Source organism: Cynoglossus semilaevis, chromosome Z (genome assembly GCF_000523025.1).
Source record: "Cynoglossus semilaevis isolate Cse_v1.0 chromosome Z, Cse_v1.0, whole genome shotgun sequence".
In the NCBI taxonomy this organism is placed as follows: Eukaryota; Metazoa; Chordata; class Actinopteri; order Pleuronectiformes; family Cynoglossidae; genus Cynoglossus; species Cynoglossus semilaevis.
The window spans coordinates 18496045-18516921 of record NC_024328.1 but is presented as its reverse complement, the minus strand read 5'-3'; the positions used below and the strand labels follow the sequence as shown (position 1 = coordinate 18516921).

The 20877-nt window shown below is 38.9% G+C and overlaps 2 protein-coding genes across 6 annotated transcripts in view; one reads left to right on the top strand and one right to left on the bottom strand.

Annotated features, from left to right (window-relative positions):
• slf1 (SMC5-SMC6 complex localization factor 1) overlaps nucleotides 1-8317 on the bottom strand; it is a 36471-nt gene extending 28154 nt beyond the window's left edge. For both annotated transcript variants that reach the window (XM_008336745.3, XM_025053024.1), the window contains exons 1-14: nucleotides 8145-8317; nucleotides 7484-7595; nucleotides 7065-7143; nucleotides 6696-6921; nucleotides 6434-6587; nucleotides 5937-6074; nucleotides 5712-5777; nucleotides 5048-5194; nucleotides 4699-4865; nucleotides 4447-4581; nucleotides 4162-4315; nucleotides 3280-3448; nucleotides 3028-3173; nucleotides 2665-2780 (exon numbers count right to left, since the gene is read on the bottom strand). In XM_008336745.3, the coding sequence (XP_008334967.1) occupies nucleotides 2665-2780; nucleotides 3028-3173; nucleotides 3280-3448; nucleotides 4162-4315; nucleotides 4447-4581; nucleotides 4699-4865; nucleotides 5048-5194; nucleotides 5712-5777; nucleotides 5937-6074; nucleotides 6434-6587; nucleotides 6696-6921; nucleotides 7065-7143; nucleotides 7484-7594 (1808 nt within the window). In that variant the 5' untranslated portion in view covers nucleotide 7595; nucleotides 8145-8317. The remainder of the gene's footprint in view (nucleotides 1-2664; nucleotides 2781-3027; nucleotides 3174-3279; nucleotides 3449-4161; nucleotides 4316-4446; nucleotides 4582-4698; nucleotides 4866-5047; nucleotides 5195-5711; nucleotides 5778-5936; nucleotides 6075-6433; nucleotides 6588-6695; nucleotides 6922-7064; nucleotides 7144-7483; nucleotides 7596-8144) is intronic.
• A 333-nt stretch (nucleotides 8318-8650) lies between these two features.
• The window catches only part of kiaa0825 (KIAA0825 ortholog), a 111108-nt gene continuing 98881 nt past the window's right edge, over nucleotides 8651-20877 (top strand). For all 4 annotated transcript variants that reach the window (XM_025053023.1, XM_008336746.3, XM_017030644.2 and 1 more), the window contains exons 1-6: nucleotides 8651-9200; nucleotides 12284-12420; nucleotides 19777-19930; nucleotides 20028-20195; nucleotides 20301-20486; nucleotides 20614-20877. The exon at nucleotides 20614-20877 is cut by the window's right edge and continues 64 nt beyond it. In XM_025053023.1, the coding sequence (XP_024908791.1) occupies nucleotides 12290-12420; nucleotides 19777-19930; nucleotides 20028-20195; nucleotides 20301-20486; nucleotides 20614-20877 (903 nt within the window). In that variant the 5' untranslated portion in view covers nucleotides 8651-9200; nucleotides 12284-12289. The remainder of the gene's footprint in view (nucleotides 9201-12283; nucleotides 12421-19776; nucleotides 19931-20027; nucleotides 20196-20300; nucleotides 20487-20613) is intronic.

Genomic DNA, 20877 nt, shown 5'->3' with positions numbered 1-20877 from the left:
TTTAAAAAGAATCCATAAGAGTGTCTAGGATGAATGTTCAATGCTTTTAATTTCAAACCACTTCACCCAAGTGTCCCCTGTCCTTGTAGGTTGCAGAAGTTGACAGTGCTTGGCATGTATATGCCTCTATTTCTCCTTCTCTCATGGCCTACTTGAGATTGCCCAGGATCATTTCTGAGCCTGGGGCACTGTGATCCCCTGGAGGCCGAGTTCAATAAACTATATAAGGGAATGATGAGGAAGTCTGCTGCATGACCAATGACACAGTATGAGCGTGTATTTCATAAGGAGAAGTAAAACTTCCATTGTCTCTCATGGGGCTATAGATTTTGAAGGAACAAATAGTGGTTTAAAAATCAAAAACAAGATTCATTAATGTAATCATTTCTATGGTATTTTGTCTGATAATATTTCTACTGAGCCCATTATTTGATTTAAAACGAACTACTTGATACAGCGGGTCCTTGGTTCTACGATGTAGAATTGAGATACAAAAGTCAATTAGTTGGAAAAACATCTATATGAGAAAACATGTATTTGCATAAATAGTCCCCGTTAATCACCAGTACAAGTTAGCACCCATAAGCTGGAAAAAAAAAACATATTGTAGTCAACTTTCTATTTGGTAGTGGGTGAAAACACCAATCTTTTTACACAATTTTATGCTCTAAACATCAAAAAAATATCAAAATATTTGGCAGATTACTTAAAAAATGAGGTTAATCCAATAGCAGAGCAGTTCTCGCTGACATTGACTACACACAGGTTTTGGTCACGTGATTTGTCTAAAGAAATGACACTGATTAATGGGACTTGGAATGATATCAGTGGATCACAGACCTTAGTTAAAAGGGGAAAACCCAAGTTTAATTGTTTGATTTTTTCCTGCTTAAAATCACTCACTACCATGGAACCAGTGACGAAGCCAGAGAGTCAAACAGCTGTATAAACAGTCAGTCATTCAGCCATGCTGACGACTTAGTGTGGCTTGGACACGTGCCCTAATGCATGCGGGTGTACCAGTGCAGAAGAAGCACGTGCTCTGCTTCTGAGTTTTACTATTCCTACTGTTTTCATTTCCCTCACTCTCAGAAAACAAAATACCAAAATATTTGGCCTGTATTACCTTTTAAAAGTATAGAAACACATAGATGTTTGTCTCTTTGTCTTATGAAGATTTTTTGCTTTGTTGACATGGTTTTTGTTTACAGAATTACACAGTTTAAGAAGTGCAAGCTGCTATGCTAGGGTAAAGGAAAGTTGGATCTGGTCAAGACTTGAACCAGTAGCCTTTCCATGAACTTGCCCCCTGACAACTCCTGCCCCAACTCCAGGCCAACTACCTGCTAGTGGAATAGCAGATGTCTGACATGGGGTGTGGAGAGTAACTGAGTCTGTGTGTGTGAGAGATTGCATTCAGAGCAGTGCTTAGTATGCAGGAGGGAAGATTAAGGCAGAGGCAGAGATCTGATGGTCAGAGACAAAAGGCCTAATGGGATGTGCAATTCTCTCTATCTGTCAGCTCCATAACCCAATCAGACTCATCAGAGGATGTGTGTGTGTGTGTGTGTGTGTGTGTGTGTGTGTGTGTGTGTGCAACTTAGGGAGAGGGGCCGAGAGAGCGAGCGAGAGACAGAGAGAGACAGCGCAAGAGAGCAAGGATGGGTCTAACCTCCTGTTGCAGCCCTTCTGTCAGCCCGCACACGCTGATAGGATCAGACCTGGGCATGACCCATCACATGCCAACTCCTTGCACTGTGTCTGACCTCTATTTGCCTCTTTCTCAAACTTCCCCTGAGCTTCTTCTCCATTCATGCATCTCTGCCTCTTAGCAAGCACACACGCACACACTGCTCTTCTCTCCAGGTGTTCCTTTGTTCCTTTCCACCCTTATTTCTCATCAAATCTGTCCATTTACACTCGTTTTGGCCTAATTTTGTTTTGAATGCCCTTAAATCTGTTGGTGGAAACTTCACAAAAGAGTCAGTGTAAAGACTCCTGGTTAAAATATATCTGTTATTTTAAACACACAAACCAGCGTGGAGGAGGTGAAAGGAGCGAACCACCCGCTTTGATGAGGTAGCAGAAGGTGACAGATTTGCTTTTACAACACCTGTGTGTTTTGGGCTGTACTGGCTGTGCTCTACAATCACAGTGTTTTAAGAGGCGACACTATAATAGGGCACAGACTCTAGCATCTGGATGTGTGTGCATTAATTTCAAGGTTAATGTGTCTACAATAGCAAAAGAATGTGTGGCTTTTAACAATAAATTACAAACAAATTTACAATTACAAAAAATGACCTAAAAATGAAAAATATGAAAAAAAATATTAAAGAAAGACCTTCACTAAGCTATTTTAAATGTTAAGGACAACCTCATTTAAAGTTGTATACCTGTTTTTACCCATTAATATTTTTGTCTTAGTCCTTTTCTAAGAACAAAACTAAGCAAGATCAACACTGCACATACATACTGTATATATATATATGATACAATATATGATAGAAAGGCAATTCAACTACGACACTAGACAAATTTCAATTAAAATTCTATGATGACATTAACATATCGTCCTTTGATGCAGTTCCCACACCTGTACATTAGCACACGTTCGCCTTTTGGCATCTACTGTAGTAAAACCTCTGCCATCTACAAACTGACCTGCAGTTAGTCTCCTGCTTAATGCCGCTGTGGGTAGTCGAGGTGGGTTCAGTTCTGCGGTGAACATCACTTGGGCTGTGAGCAAAATGTCCCAGAAAAGGCAGGTATGACAGCACCTGTCAGAAGTATGTCACATGGGCAAAAGAGGGTTAAAATGCCACCTTTGAATTTTCAGTAATCTTCATCTTTGGGAAACTGCAGATGCACAAAGACCCAGACAATGAATGAGAAACCCAGATGTTCTCCTGTAACCTTATGCGTACAATGAGTTGAACACATCTGCAGATTATTTTCTATGTAACATCCTACTGCAACTGTTTCTGAGGTCAAACATCTGCGTTTTATAAAAACACCTCCATGTACCATTTCCTTGAGAGACAAGGAATTGTCTTCCAAGGTGAAGCCGTTTCTGCAGCAGAGACTCCTGAATACAGCGTCAGCCATTGTCATTTTCAGTCTAGTGGAAGAAACTCTGACAACAAGTTCGACGGCGACAGCTGGAGTCACATCTGCAGAACACAACAGGGAAAGAAAGTGTGGAAAAGCAAAAGATCATTAGTATCAAAAATGTATTCCATATGATTTCAATGACAATTATGATGCTCAACTCCATACCACGACTCACGACAGCAAGATGCTCGACCAGGTCTTTGAGGCCTTTATATGCCAGGTTCCAGTTGAGTTTATTATGCTGGTGACACCAGAACTCCACCACCACTGACAGGAAATTCAACAGTGTGTCAGTCAGGTGTAGACTCTGCCTCTCATCCTTTTCAGTGAACTCCTCCATTATAAAAAAAAATGTTTGTATCAATTATACAAGTTATCCAAGACACATATGTTGAATATCATCAAAACGAGAGGTGGACCCATCTAAACTATTGTACATTTTATTTTGAATTATTATACTTTATAATGACACTATCATCAGGTCATTACTGTATCATTAGTGCAAGGGATCCTTAGTTTACGACGTCCTCAACCTATGCCGTTTCCGTAGTTTTGTCACCATGTCCCATAAGTTTCTTAAGAAAGTCTTGTTTTACCATTCTGACGTAGGGTGTTAAAACAAATTTCACTCCGGAACTAGTTGGCGAGCATACACATTTTTTGGGAATGTTTTGCACACACAGGCCTGATCTAGCCTATTGAACTGTCCAATTTGGCCCAAGACTGGATTAAAAAATAAACATTAAATAATAATGTAAGACAAAAATGTGATTTTTATTATTATTATTAATATTATTTTATTTGAGTGTCCGACTGTCAAGGTGTCTGTCCAGAACGATTCTGGCGGTGGTGATCCCTGCTCTAGAGTATACAATGTTAACACTCTGGTCACTTGTTTTTCCAGAAGCGTACGCACACACAAACGTCTGCTTTCAACTATGCTGGCCTTTAGAGTAGCAGCAGAAGAAAAATATTTAGTTTGCCATCTGCAGCTTGAACAGTAAAAGATACAGTAGAGATAGATAATAGTGTTTTATTCCTCACTACCTTAGTGGCAGCCTGAAACAAAAGGTGACAAAGTTGTTTCACAGACTGAGACAGCAGAGTAGCGCGCTCCCAGAAAGTCCAAAACGTAGCGTTAAGCAAAAAGCCTGATGCAGGGGCCTTAGAAACTCCAGTTCCCTGAGGCTGTCCAAAATCTCTGAGCGAGAGAGAAAGACAGGGGTGAATAATGTCATGGCAGAAAACTCAGGTCTAATCTGATTTATTCAAAAATATACATTGGGATCTTAGAGATCAAATACAACAGAAAGTGCATATGTAGGTTTTTACCCTGCTGTGACAGAGTGGAGCTCCACTTGGAAGAGCCGGAGGACAAATGTCACAAGGTCACAGTAGAAACGTATTAGTGCTGGAGAGGCAGGTGCAGGGAGAGGGTGACATGTGGCTTCACTGGACAGGCAGCGACTGGGAATGCACAGTGATAGAGTGTAAAAAGTTCTCACTACGACTGAGATAAAGCAGCCTTTATTCTTCTGGTCAGTGGATTTTTACAAAGAAAAACTTTGATGCAACATCAGTTACCTGATGGTTGACTGTAAGAAAGGCCAGATTCCCATCTTACACCGAGGGCACTGCAACACCTGCTTAAAATATGTTTTCCCTTTGTTTCCCAACAAAGGAGGGTTGTTAAGAAGCAGGTTAATCATGAACTGCAAGAAGTTTTTCTGAAAGTACGGCGTGGTGTCTCCCTGCAAAATATAGAGATAACATGTCATATAAAATGTATAGCTGGCTAATCAGGTATTAACTAAGTCAAAATTCTGTATATCTATTTTCTTAATGATGAGAGAGCAGGGATGATGGTTGTGTATTCCCTTAAGCACATGTAATACCAGATGTAATTTCCTCCTCTGCTAATTCAGATCCCTACCTGCAGAGCGTATTCTAAAAGTGAGATGACATAAGCCACTGGTGGCAGCAGACCGGGGAGCACAGCACTTCTGATTGAGTCCAAGGCTTCAGCAAAGAGACCACACTCAATCATACTGCCAACATTGCTAAAGTCTGTTTCTGTTGCCTGGAGGGATAAAAAAAAGAACAGTGATGAAATGTAAGTGGTGTATGGAAAAGAGGAGGAAATGGTGACACTTAAAGAGACGGACGGTACAAGGAGAAGAGAAAAGGGAGAGGGCAGAAGGGTAATGGAAATAGGAGGAGAATGGGCATCAGAAGTTCCTGGGGGGGTCATTTCTGACTGTCACTTATTGGCAAATAGCATATGGACTTGCAAAGTACAGCATAAAAATCCATGAGCACCTATAATAGCAGTTTGACAGAGATCCACTCAAGGGAGGTATGGACAGGACAGTGAGGAGTATTGTTAATAGGTCTGCCAATCAAAATGCAGCAATCATCTGACAGTGCTAGTTAAATCGGTGACCTAAGTAAGATGTTCACTTGCCTCAGACGCCACTTTCTACTGAAATGTATGACATAGAGGAAACTGAAATGATTGGCCCAATCTAAGTTATTTCAAAGATGTGTAGAGATTATCAGTGTAGGGGAAATGTGGTGTTTGATGTATGTACGTGTACCTGTAACTGTGAACAGTAGGGGTCATGGTAACCCAGAAACTCCAGGAATTGCAGCCTTGGACGGCTCTAAAGAAAACGTTTTGTTATTAACTTCAAAAGCAAAGGTTGAAGTGTAGAAAAAGCATTTGAAAAGAGTTGAATGCATTGAATGCAACGCAACATTTATAAAAAAAAGCAGTTAATTTTTTTGAGTCACTCACTTAAGAAAAAAACATACATACACACCTGGTGTTGAATGACATAATCTCTGAGCTCTGCTTCTAGTTCAGAGAGGTCAATATCAGCCACACTGGGTTTTTTTATCTCTGTTGGATGACTGTCTGTTACGTTTATGTTTGCAAAGTTCATGTGCACATAATGTCTCTGCCAAAGAAAAAATAAAATCAGGTAATTTTACATTAAAAAGGCTTTAAGGAAACCATGTTACAGAATCTATCCTGGTTTAAACATACGGTGTGAAGCAGAGAAAAAGCTACTGTTACTTTGCCCTTATTATTATTTCAGTGGCATTCAGTGAATGAATGAAATCTGAAATGTAATTTAAAACAGACAAAATTGATCATACATGTTTAACTTGGTCAAAAAGCAGCTTTTTCAGTGTATATTCTGTAGAATTGAACAATCTATGGAAAAGTTATTACATGCAGTTTTTACAAGTTAAAGTTTCACTTCCCCCACAATCACATTACAACACAATGCCTTCACAAGCTAATCTAACTTACCCCAAACAGGTGCTGGATAACGTGGGTGACAGAGTAGCATGGAGTACTGTATGATTGTGAGTTTTCTGTAATGGGTTTAGCCATGACATGAGTAATGGAGGAATGAGATGGAGGAGGGATGTCGTACACTTCGGCCTTTCCTGCTACCAGCAGCCTATGAGAGATTAAATAATGATAAATATATGTCACACTCATATGTTTATTGGTTGTATTTTATTCAAACACCGGCCCACAGATGTCACGTTGTTCTGTGTTGTTGTACCTTTTAAACATGTCTCTACGAGAGGGTTCTTGGACCATGAGGAGAACCCTCCATCCTTCAAAGGCCCCAGTTATTCTCCTACTAGCCACCTTCTCCCTCCACTGTCTGACAGGGTAAAAGGCAGAGGGGGAATCAGTGCCAATGGACACCTCATATTGGTCCTCTGTGAGCCAGCAACCGTTTTGAAGACTGTCCAACACATAGTCTGGAGTCACGACCCACTTTCCTGAAGGACAAGGATAACATGAAACAATGAAAAAATATTTGTTTGGTAACTCTTTAGGCTTCCAATAATTACAAAGTAACTGTAAGAAGTGGTCACAATGAATTTAGAGAATACAGTGTTGAATTGTAATCATTGTAACTGACCTGCAGCACATGCTGCAAAGAACTTTTCACTTGAGATAACTTCAGGAATTATGAGATGGGTGATGGCTTGTTGATAGATCTGAAAGAAAGGCAATGTATCTGTTTATAAAGCATGTTCATAGAAACTTATCCAAAGCTAAGGTAATACAAAAAATCCACTTAACAACATATATTTTGAGGTTGTCAAGAAAAATGAAATTAATGTTTGAAACGTTGAAAAACTTAAAAATGTAAATGTCAGTCATTTATCATTAATAAACTATGGTAGAAAAACAATGCACTGCATGATGCCACATAAAAAGTCATTTGAATATTGTAACTTTGTAATAACTTGGTAACTTACATCAAAAAGTATTTCTATGAAAATTAGTTGTCTGCCAATAAAATCTGGAAATTGTTTAGGAGAAATCTTTACTCACTGAGCCACCCAAGTATTTCCCACTCAGGTGCTGAATTCCCTGGATTAAATCCCTCTTCTTATCACAATTCTTAATGCCAGAGATCTGGAAAATATGTGTGCAGCTCTCCATTCTGACAATGAAACAAACAAACAAAAGTAGAATATATTTATTACAGCAAGGTAAAAGTAAATACACATAAATAAAAACGTAATTTACAGATTCCGAGATAGCGATATTCCGAATTAGAGAGATACATCAAAGATCTATTTGCAATAGAGCACTTATTCCCACTCATTGATATGTAGTGGTGAGTCAGGAACGATCATTGTTTCCAGAAATGGAGCCTTTAGTGGATGCTCGTTCTATGCACAATGACTTTTGCAACCGGTATGTCAAGTGGACTGCAATCAACAACAAAACAAAAACTAATTTGAAAACATTTGACCTCCGTCAACTGTTTGTCTAAGTGCAGTCAAGTACAATAACCCGATATAACAACGTTTTAGTTCTTTACAAAACTGTTGGAAATGGAACCGACAAACACGTTACATTTTTTTCACGTGTTTTTTATGTAAAATTCTACTACTTGTAGAATGTGGCTACTAGAATGTGGCTACTACTTAAATACATAGTGTCATTGTAACATAACTGTCATATACTTCGCTTTCACAGTACTTACTGTTAGAAACAGGCGCGTCAAAACTCCAGAGATAGCAGTTTGTATTACAGCATCACTTTTGTCTTGCCAATAATAAAATATTCGATTCGAGAAAAAACACATTTGGATCATTTATTTTTTTTAACACGTGGTAAATTAGTTTCAGTTCAGCGCTAGTTCCCCGCTTGTTCCTTATGTTGACCGAGCGACATCACGGCACAGCCCACTATGGAAGATTTGTGGGAGGGATAGGGTGGAGGGTATTATATATCTTCGTCGTGTGGGTATTAGTAGTGCTAGATATGCTATAAACAGCAAAAGAATAGTGATCTTGGTACATTTATTTTCATATTTAATGTTTGCTACAGGTCACAGACAATATAAAATCAATACTGACAATCCTTACCCCCCTTAGTTTGTTAAAATAGACTGATCCATTGACAGAAAGTTTCACTTTTTATATCTTTATTAAAAATGTATAATAACGATATAAAAAAATAATATATTAAAAGAGATTGGGACACACTATATTACTGTTAGTCAACAAATTCTGTAACACTGCAAAATGTAAAATTATTTGAGTTGCTACTACAAACCCACATGTCTAAAAAAATCAAAAAAAAAAAAAGATTATTTGTCTAGTAAATAGTTAGAATTTAGTAGACGATTAAAACTAAAAGCATTTTTGTCAGCGGCGAGTTTTTGTTGTACCGGAAGTTTAAAAATACTGCTTCCGGGTGGTTGTTACGGACGCTTTGCTGTCCCAGAAAAACACAGGATAATTGTTATCGTTACACCACGGTCTGAATAACGGAAATCATCGTAGACATATACGACTTGTTTGATTTAGATCGAAACTGTGTATAAATAGTACGCTTACCTATAGAGGTGGTTCAGAAATGGCATCGTTCAGCTCACAATCGCTTTGTGTCGATGTCGATGAATCATGTGCTACATAATTCGTCTTTATTGCTGAGTATTTTTAGCCTGAATGTGCGAAAATGACGATGGTCATATTAGGAACTGTGTTGGAATCACTATTTTAAACAAGAGGCAAATAAAAGGTGCTTGCCAAAGGTAAGATACAAAGCAATCGCAAATCGATCTCAGTTCAAACATTTATTTTCTGCCTGTGTGTCATTTAAGAGTCAAGTATAGAAATGCAGCTTTATACAAATATGTAGCATTCTTTACTTCATTACTACAACCTCATATTAGGTCGCACGTCTTATTATTAGTTTTGTTGTTATTTAAGTTCTGTGCGCATGAGGTTCTATCCGATTACTTTCTCAATTGTCACATTCATAGTATACTGTATATATAAATGTTAACTACGCAAGGCCAACACAATTCCCACAACTTCACGTTGTGCATCCTTGACAAATTGAGCCCAAATCCCTCCATGAGCGGTCCTTAATGGAGACCTACCGTATATACTGTATACAGTATATATTACAAATATGTACAAAAACGTGTACTATCAGCCCATATATATAATATACTTTTTGTCAGTATACATATATTTATACTATAAATCAACTAAATAACAGTAGGAATATCTAAAATATCCATTTACTGTGTATATACTACATATATATGTATAAGTTGTAAATAATTTTGTTGTTCAGTTGTTGTTTTTTTCCTTACATATTAAAGAAAGAGAACATATGGCAACATTTAATTTCTTTATTTAGTTAATCAATTCTGATTAACTAAATGTGGGAACAGTGTAGGTCAGCATGTGGTCATCGGTGAGAGAAAATTGACTAAATTTGGGGGGTTTGAAACAACTATTTATTATATATTAGTCTTGTGAAGATAAATAAGTACAACAATTTTATCTTCGTCTTCGTAGTTTTGTCTTGACTTATAAAATGCAGTTTTCCCTTATCAGTTTCCCATATCATGTTGTGCTATTCCCTATCCAAACATCTTTTATTTGATATATTATTTCAGTGCAACAATGCTGTCTTTTTTCCCAGTTGCTGTAATTCACTCATTGCTTATCATAATTCATTTTATTTATTTATTATTTAGTTATGGTCTGTATTGTCATTGTACCAATACTGTTGAATGATGATGATGATACAGTGACGACAAGTAATATCAAGATTAAATCATGTATTATTCATTCCCCCTGTGTAAGATGATCCTGCACAGGTATTTGTTGATGTTTGTGCTGCAGTTTACCTAATAACATTACAAGACATATTTTAATGTTATATTCATGTACAGTGTTCCCTGTAGGGGAAAAACAGAAGTGACCAGTATAATTCAATGACAGTAGTGTTCTGGCCCCAAACACTCAGCAGACAGGACTAAATGTACAAAGGAAAATCAGTCAAAACTATTACAGTTTGCCAGAGTCACATGGTTGCAAAGTAACCGTGTGACCAGGTTTCCTCCTGGGAATACATAAGATAGTTCTCAGCCTTGTTGTGATTTTCAACCGTGGACCTATTTAATTTATTATATTTCCTTTACAGCAGACTGTTAGGTACCCCCTTTAAAATAATGTTGACTTTAACTTGACATGCTCTAAGTGGCTTTAAAGCGGCAGCCTGGGGGAGGTACTGCTAAATATTTCAGGACAAACTCATTACTGTAAATAGGTCTATGCGTTTGCAAAGCTGAAGAAGACAGGTGAAAGGGAGCGAGAACGAGAGAAGGAATAAGAGAGAGGGAGTAAGGGGGAGGTAAAGCGACAGTGATGTGAGTGTGTTCCTGTGTTTAATAGCTGTAGAGCCATTTTCTCAGACAGCAAAGGCCCTGTTGTCCTTGTTGCAACTCAGTGAAACACACAGGGGCTTCTCCAACATCTGCTTTGTAAAGAGCTAATGACAAGACAATGGAGACTGCTTGATTTAAAGTATAGTACTAATGAGGCCCAGTGAGCTGCCGTGGGAATCCTGACACAGAGACACACATGTACTGTATTTACACACCATTGCTTAAGATAACAAATAATATTTTGGCAAAACAGCAGGTAAACGTCTGCTGCAGACACAAACACTGTTCACAATTTGACCCTGTGTATGTGTGTCACACACAAACACGTATGAATCAGGCCATATAATTACAATGTTTAGTTCCTAATCCGAGGTTTGAAAATCTCCTTCCCATTCTATAAAGGCTGTGTATAAACCCCTTTTTCAGAATGTAGCACATAGGGAGTGTGATGATGAGGGGAAACAGCATGAGAGGAGAAAAAGAGAGTAGAAAACAATAAAGGACAAGCTTAACTGGTGAGGCTGTCAGCAGAGGAAAATAATATTTGTCCAGCCGGACAGGCCTCCCTTTGTGCACACTAAATGAATGTTGAGTTTCCTGTCTGCCCTGTCACGGAGAGTGGCATGGACGGTATGAAGCAGGGAAGAAGCAGAGATGAGTGCAGGGAGCTGTTTCGAGTTTGACAGGAATTATTAAAATCAGAGCAGATGACGAGGAAGGGGTGAGAGGCGGAGTGTGAGAAAGCCAAATTGACACAGACACTCTCCATTACCTTCCACTTGACTAGTGTTGATGACAGTGTTGATATGAGACTCAGTAACACGGCACCGGCGTGGGATTGGCTGTTAGCATAAGCGTTAAGCACCACAGGGGTGGAGGGGGTGGCTCCCCGGTTCTGAGAGATGCACAGAGATGAGTTGTTTATTTAAAGCCCTGAGTGAAGAGCATCTCACCTCATTGTTTATTTATTTGGTCTATTTCTTTTTCTCCGTGTTAACTCACTACAGTGTCAGTAGGTGGAAATAGTTAGAGGCTGAAGCAATGAATTTTGATCAAGGGTTCTCCTACTACAGTAAATTACATTCTGAGGAAAGAAGAGGGGAACTGGAAGAAACTGTTTTTTGTCGATGATAAGCTTCACTTTGTTCCACGTCCTTGGGGTGCAATTCATTTGTGGCACTTTACAAGACTTCTCTTTTTAAAGAAAATATCAAATTATTGTGGACCACAGGGCTGTGGGTTTGTAAATACAAGGGTAATGATTCCTACCAGACAACTATGGTGAGACAGTGCTACAAATTGGTATCTGTCTACATTTGCAGCAGTGCTATGTAAATCAATTTCTAAATGTAGAACACTCAATGTGTAGTTTATCACTGTTTTTACTGCAAGTTCATCTCCATATCTCTTTGTTTCTGCTGTGTTCATAGCAGAGAATGGAGTGGCCAGGTGACTTCCCTGAAGACCATGCATTTGTGGAGGTGCTGCTTCCCAATTTATCCATTGACAAGGACTATGAACAGCTTTTAAAAGACACTGAGGAGAAACTCAATCAAAATGCCAACAGGTTGGTCAGGAACCTGATTCTTTTATACTTCTATTTTCTTTAATGTATTAAATAATCTTTATTATCTTTGTGCTTTATTGATTTAGTGGACAACTTTAAGTTTTGTTTTCAACCCAACCAGAGTTCTTACTGCTGGTTTTGCCTTCAAACATATTCATAATATCATTTCAAGAGCAAAGCAACATGTCTGATGCAACTCCAAAATGAGCATAGATGGAAAAACAGCGGTGTACATTAAAGCAAAAACCCCTTGCTTCATTGCCCTTTTAAGAATTTGTTGAGTGTGTCTAGCAGGGAAAAGCATGACTTCCATTTAACCAGTGATGTCCATTTAACCAGTAAGATGATAAGCTATGTTGGGGCTTAGAGTTGCCTTAAAATGCTGCCTAATTTGTCAAAGACAGTGTGATGTTTCTGAAGTGGTGGATTGTTTTAGGCTCTTATTTCATTCTTATGTCTAATCTAGTATTGGTTGTTACGGCTGTCAAATCTTTCAACTTATACAGTATATTATGGATGTGTTACAATGTGCTGTGTAAGATAAATTTGAAAAAAAAAAAACTAACTATTAGAAACTGACACATTTCTCCACATTCCTACAATTTAAATCTAAACACTCTTAGTGATGTTTTCATCAGACAATTCATTTATTTGTATTTGGTCAGAACAAAAGCCTAAGGACTGACATTTATTTTCGTTCAAATGTTTTTTTTTTTTTTCAGTTTTGGAAAAATCAAAAAAGGGAGCTGGACATAGAGCAGAACCTTTTTCAAAACTTCAATAACTCACATAGGTTTTTATCCAATTTACTTAAAAATGCCTCATTTCAAAATTTCAGTGTACTCTAAAGAGGCCATTATGTTTTGTCAAAGCAATGATTTGACCCTCTTCTGCTTCTTTTCTTAGTCATTGTTGAGAAGAGATTAAGAAATTAAAATTCCAAATCAGTTTTTAATGTAAATGTTTGAAACGAAATGAATAAAATTACCCATAGTGTGCTAATTAGTTGAACAATTCTGACATTACATTAAAAAAAAAAGACACACTGCTGTTCTCCTGTTAGTGAACACTGAAATATAGACGTCAATCACTAACGGGGACAAAAAAAGAGAAATCTATAAATAAGGTATTTTATCGTTTATAACGTTGTGAAGCTGAGGGCAGATGATGAAGGATGGGCTAAATGTAGCAAGTGAACAAAGCCTCACTCTGGCACCATTAGTGTCTGGTTCTCATCCCCTCTTCACTCTATCTCTCTGTCTCCTTCCCCTCCTCTTTCTTTCTTTCCTTCCTCCTCTAAATGGGAACATAATAATTGAAAATTCCACATCTTGAAACGAAAACCCTTGGGTAGGTAATTCAAGGCTTATTACTGAAGGCCGGGCCATTTTTCTGCTTTCTAAGCATTAAAGGGTTATTTTGTGTTCCTGCAGATGGGGGAGGGATAACCATTATCAGAACAAAGCATCCAGATAATGGAGAATGGGGCTAAAAATAAGGCAATCCTCCTTTCGCTGTGGGAGACCACTGGTCAGTATCTCTCTCAGGGTGCAGCTCACTTCCTTCCAGACTACATCAGGACACATCCAGCCAAAACAGAACCTTACAAGACCTCACTTTAGCGCCAACCATGGTGGGCTGCAGAGATACAGTATATACGCATCCAAGCACACGTCCACGTCCACAGCTTAGTCACCTGCTACCTAATTGACTTATCAGTGTTTGGGACAAATTACGGAAGTGGAGGAGAGGAAACAGAATCCAGGAGATCAGAAACATGTACCTGCCCATACCCATAAAGCACTTCAGCCAGCGTATAGGTCAGCGTGACTGGCCTGCTCCCACTTCTCGAATGTCAGAGATTTTCCTAAGAGCTGCTACCTAATTGAAGGAGATTAAGATAGGCTGACACCCGAGCTGGCTCCCCCCAAATTGAAATGCTGTAATCCATTAGTTTTCATCAGATGGGACAGTGGCTTGGTGCACGGGAATCAGTTCTGGGGCCCACCAGGAAAAGATCTCTAATGAAGTGTCAGTACAGGCCTGCAGAGAGCAGACAGACCTACAGTTTCACACTGACAAGGCAAATGGCTCTCACTAGTCGGCTGCCAATCTTGATCAGGGTAAAATATCAATACTTACTAATTTGATTCCCTTATGTATAAGTGCTCCTGATATGGACTTCGCGCACGTGAGCCGGTGGAGAGTCCAGTTTGCCACTAAAATATTGTGAACACTCTTCCAGTGTGCACAAAAACTGATGTGTAGTCCTTACAGTATGTAGCTGATTTGTGATTAGCTTTGGCTGACACGTATATTAACTTAGCATATCAGCTGTATCACGTCTCCAGTATCACTGGCAGAACCACTGGGGCGTGTGGCAGAGGGCATTAAGTGCCTGACAAGCCCAGCCAGAGTGAGATCTGTTTTCAGCCTGTTCATTCAGGTCCATTCATTCCCCTTTTCCTCCTTACAGAATGGAGCTCTTTGATCAAGGAGATATTTTGTTCTCAATCAACTGGTTTGCACCAACTGGAGCTGAAGCTTATTTGAAAAGGATCTTCTTGCCCCTGTTGCCTGCATTTTCCCCCACCTCCACCTTCTGTAGACAAACGGAGGGGAGCAGAGCGCGACAGACAGACAGCCCCACAGCAGCCCACCCACGTTAAATTAATTTTGACAAGGAACTTAAGATAAAGTCAAAGCGCTGACTAATCGTGGGATTGGGTTTCTGTAAGTCAGGGAGCTGTGAAATGTGCCATCATATCTAATAAAAGACCTCCATTTACTCCTTTTGTCTCCTAGCAGTTGTGAGGGCTGGGGTTCCGCAACTGCAGCGTCGACTGTCTGGCTAACCCTCCCTATAAAACAATTACAACTGATCTGTAGAAGTCCTGTGTACATATGTGCGTGTGCATCTCTGATAGTGTACGGATGATTGACCCATTTGTCGAGAGTCCTACAAAATCTCTTCCTTCCTTTTTCTAATCTCTCTTCTCCTATTCGTCGCTTCTTTGTTGGATTCTGCTCCCGATTTTTGCCATTTCGTGTAGATCCATTGTTGTCTGTACTGAAAGTGAATACTTACGTTTTCTTCCTACCTTACCTCTCCCCTTCTCATTCCTTTTCTTTTCTGTCTAAGCTGTTGGCAGTGGAAGTCATCAGGTTTAAAGCTAATCCTGCCAAGTTGATTAGGTTGCAGGTAGCTTTCACACCGGTGGGCAAGAGGTCACAACATAGTCAAGAGCTGGATGGACTTCTTGACACAGAAAACTCCACATTGACTTTATAGCTTACAGCACATGATCCAAAGGAAGGGTAATTGAAAGGGGAAAGTGAAGAAGAGGAAATAAGGAAAGTTCGAAGTTTCGAGTCAGAGACACAGAGCTATAAAGCATAACGTTTTTTAGGTGCTGTTGCTGTTGTTGATGTCAATTAAGTAGCGTGGATTCAGTAATATTTTAGTTACAGTCTTACAATGTCCTATAAAGCTGCAGTTTAGTCTGACCTTAATGGTGCAGTTAAGGTTATACCTACATTTTCTGTTTTTTAATGAACTTCAGAGAGTCTGTGAGAAGTGAATCACAGATGGAAGCCCATTTAAAACCTGCTGTCTTTGTGAAGTCCTGGGGTGGAGCCCAGAACGAACATCCATGTTTATGACGTACTAAAACACACACATACAGTGCTCTCTGCTGCCATTCCAATGAAGGCAATCGACACTTCCTTTTTGTGTTCTGAAGTATGACTGTGAGGACAACTAAAACATCAATGTACCACCTTTCCCACTTCTGCATTTATTCCTAAATGCATATCATTTATTTACTATATACCTGGTTGCATCCATTTAATATTGCCTGAAGTTTTTAATTATATTGTACTGAGTAATCTGGATACAGGTTTTGATTAACGTTGTATTCTACAATGGCAGAGCAAGGTCAAAAGCAATTTAAACTAACCAGAGTTTGAACAGTTGTTTATTCTTTTAAGTCTATTAATTTTATACACAGTGCCACCAGCTTTCCCAAATAGCACAGGCCATGACGGGTGCTTAATGGAGTCTTTATGGTGTATTGCAGTTTTTTCGTTTAGACAAAAATAATTAAAGGTCTGCTCTGTAACATCTACAGGTATATTGGCATAGAAATTAACAGCATACCTATTAGTGGGTTATGGTTAGTTAGCCATTACACTCTGTAAGGGTCACTGTAATTGCACTCTGAAAACCAAGGTGTGGGCAGAGAAATTCTCATTTTGTTACAATCAGACATTAACTCTTCGATATCACCTAATCTTACACCAGGAACTTTAAGAGTTGCTATGCTTAAACAATTGTTTCTATAGTTTGGTAACCTTTTTAATAGTTTTACAGGAAAAAGGATCAGCACACGTAGTCAGACATATTACCACATTGAATAGACTGAAAAGGAAAACTAAAGTAGGGATCAGTGTATTGATTGCAGCAAATCGCTCCAAACACACAAACACACCAGCACTTTATGATCAGCATTTCTGTCAGTCAGCAAGTTGGTGTCAAGAGAATAAAGAGTGCTTCATCGTTTGGCCTGCCTAAAGATGAAGAAAGGAGATGCAGAATGGTAGTTAAAGGGAGAGAATGATGGCATTAGGCAGTGTTTGAGCTGGGGGATAGTGGTTTGAAACAGTCTATAACATTTTATCCCCTCCAGTTTTTCCCCCGCTGAAAGGAAAAGTGTATCAGATTGAACGGTTATTTAATGTGTTGCCATTGTAAGACATCTGGATGTGTTCATGGCCCAGGAGAAGGCAGGAGCTGCTTTATAGTCTGGCAGTAGGATTGAGCTGTCTGAGAGACAAGGCACTTTGGCTTTGTGTCACACAGTTGTGCTTATACAGTGGCAGCTTTTGAAAAATGGCATACCATTCTTTAAGGATGCAAAGACAGAGCACAATATTTTATTTTTAATGAAATGAAAATGTTCCAAAACCAAACACAATCATTAAATAAAACAACTTTGACATACTGACATTGTCCTTGTTCAAAGTTCAAACTCTTGTTCTTACTATCAAAGTCTCACAACCTCAATTTATGATATTGAGGTTGTGCAAATTTAATTAATTAAATTGTTTGTTTATTAATTTTATTGTAAGAAGTCATTATGAAACATTTCCCACAAACTGCACTCAGTCACAGGTCCCCTCTTTGTTTAAACAACTTGTGGCTCAAATGAGTGAAAAGTCAAAATGGGCTCCCAATGTTCTGACAAAAAAAGCTTGTGCATAACAAAACAAAAATGTCTGTATTTTATATTATTTTGGTTTTGATTTGTAGGAACTAGAACAATACATGACGCCACTTTCATCCTTGCCTGGAAGTAAAAAGTGCAGTTGGTACCGAGAGACAACAAGAGTGTCTAACCAGTGACCTAGCAGTAAGACAATCAGTCTTGTTATCCCAGACTCACACGTTCCAATCCCTCTTGGCATCACTATGGTGTGTCTAGTTCTCTTGCTCACTAGACGCTTTGGAAAGTAATCACTGCTGGGTTGCCTGTGTCTGCATAATGACGAAGTTGATTCTTTAGCATTAGCTGCTTTCCTGTTGTTAAGCTCTTGGAACAGGATGTGTTTGGGTAAATCATGGTGTTTTAATGCTTGTGTGATTGTTTTTGCTCAGAAACATTTTACAGTGGCTGCTTGACACTTTACCTCAATGTTACACATATTACAAATAGTTAGCTTGAAACTTAATCAGTTACTTCCAAGCCATTGTGAGTGTTGGCTTCCTCACCTGCTATTCGTCATGGAAAAGATGTGCAACATGACATGTTGCAAAACTGGAAATACATTTTGAACAATCTTCCAATCTTCCCTAATTCTGACAAAACTTATTTTCTTATTTTTAATTAATAAAAACTACTTAGCAACCACATTCACAACTCATGAAACTTTGGAAATTACAAAAGAAAATATTTATTTTCATTGATTCATTACTTACAATAAATAGCTCAAAGTCTCCTTTGAGTTTTGTTTATACTAATGGAGTTAACCTTGCATGAAGTCACTTCAACTTCAACTTCAAACATGGCATGAATGAAAATCAAAGCAGATGGCAGCTTTACTGCAGATATCCATTCAAATGTCTTTTTTCTTATAGAAAATGTGTTATACCATATGTTACACAGTACCTTTACCTGAACTGTGCTACTTAGTGTCCATGAAGCCCTCCTTACCCTTTGCCCCAGGAACCTTAGATAAACACCTGTTGCCGTTTTCTGATATTTGATACAGTAACAGTATCGAATAGTGATATATTTTACATATATAATACATTTTAAGATTCATTTTGATTTATTTTTACTGCTACTTCTACACACATTTATTCATGTGACTATACACAAACAGAGACATATACTCACAGTCTTACATGAATAAATAGATATGCAAAAATTTGCATGGAAATGACTGAACATCACGGGCCTGAGGATGTCATTTCTAATCTGTCATATTAGAGGGGAAAACGAAAAAGCTGATGTGGTCTGATAAAAACCAAGAGACCTGTGTTTGTGTTATTTGTGTGTTTTTGTGTGTGTGTGTGTGTGTGTGTCAAGAGGAAAAGTAAGATGTGAAATGGCAGAAGAAGTCAAATGCCTGCCGATGCCTGAAAACCACTTCACACCGGATTCCTGGCGTGCAATCACACACTGATATATATCGATGTCTGTGTTTATTACTGTTGATGCTACAGTATCTGTCTTCCCACCGTACATACAACACATTAGAGTGAGGGGAATCCAAAAGTATACTGTATACACTATACCAGTGGTTCTCCAACTTTCTATACTCTGTACCACCTGAGAAAACATTGAGCTCTCTGAGTACCACCATGATGACCAACCGCTCTCTGAGTACCACCATGACGACATATAGCAGCATAGGCATTCCCTATTAGCTTACACCACACAGGAGAGATGTTTATAAATGTTTATAAAATGTTTATGTTTAAATATTGTATTAATTGTGCATGGTATGTTTCAGATTTATTCAGTTGAAAATGTTGAGAACCACTACAGATAACCAAACATACTACTAGAGAGCGCTTGTGTGCTGGTGGTACGCGTACCACAGTTTGAGAACCACTACACTATACTATACAATGTACTGTATAAATGGTTTCATGTATAAACTGGCTCTCTCGGTCTCTTTACTGTCTTAATCAAGGTCTGTAGGCCTAAACCTCCAGATACTGATCACAAAAAACCTTGTTCAGAGATCACAAAGACTATAACATTTTCACAGATTTTTTTATATATATATATAACCAATTCATTGTAGTCAGTCTGCAAATTCATCCAGGAATCTCTTTTATCACTTTAGCATCGAACAGCAGCTAAAGGAGATCCAAACCCAAATGGGAGACTCCCCACTGAGCCCTGCAGAGTGCCTCCAGTGGTTCAACCTGGAAATGCAAAACAGTATAAGGCCTCTCACAACAGAAAACCAAGAGTGCATGGACTTCCTCAGAGCTCTGGTAATTACCGGGTGAAAGACAACATTTTGGCTCTTCACATCACCACAGATTTATGCATATTAATGCCTGTCTTCATGTCTTCCTCTCCGCTGTTTAGCAACAGTACCTGAAATCTGAGGACGACAGAAAAGAGGAGTTGACACTTCATCTACTCCTGACTCTTTCTGCCCAGTGTGGAGTCTGCTTCCCCTGTACCTCATCTTCTTCCTTATCTTCTTCTCCTATTAACTCGCTCCACGCAGTGAGGGATGATACCTCAGTAGAGGTAAAATACTCATACTCATAAATACTCATGGATTACTCTGTTAATTGATTTTGTGTATTTTTTGCATTCTTTATTTACTATTCTTCATGTTATTGTTTTTTTAAGATGCAGGATTTATGGGATGACGTGCGTCTCCAGTTACGCTGCCACCTTCTGATTCGGCTGTCTTCTCGCAGCTCAGAGCAACCAGTACCTTCAAAAATACTGAGTCTTTCTGTCTCTGAAAGTGTCCACTGCCTGCAGCTGTTGTTTTTTCTTTATCCTGAGTTTGAGGTTCTCACACATTATCAGGTGATGGAAAAACCATGTGAACGGCAATTTAAAATATTTTTCTTTAAAACACAAATATTGTGTTTTACGATTGGAATTGATCAACTATATATGATAATTTATAATCATTATTTTTAATTTCAAACAGGTTCTAAGAAGTCAGTCTGTGCAGGCTATACTGCACTCAAGTGTGAGTTCCAGCCCCGGTGAGACTGGATTTGACAGACTGGCTCTTGGTTTGAGCTCCACGATCCCTGTCCTAACGCAAGCCCTCACCGAGGAACTGCAAGTCCTTTCAGGCCTGGTAGAGCCCCACACCATCCTTGCTGTGCTCAATGTGGCCTACTTCAGAACTGTGGCCCAAGAACTGTCCTCTCTGATGGAGAAGGAGTTTGAGGCAGCCCTGAGGGAT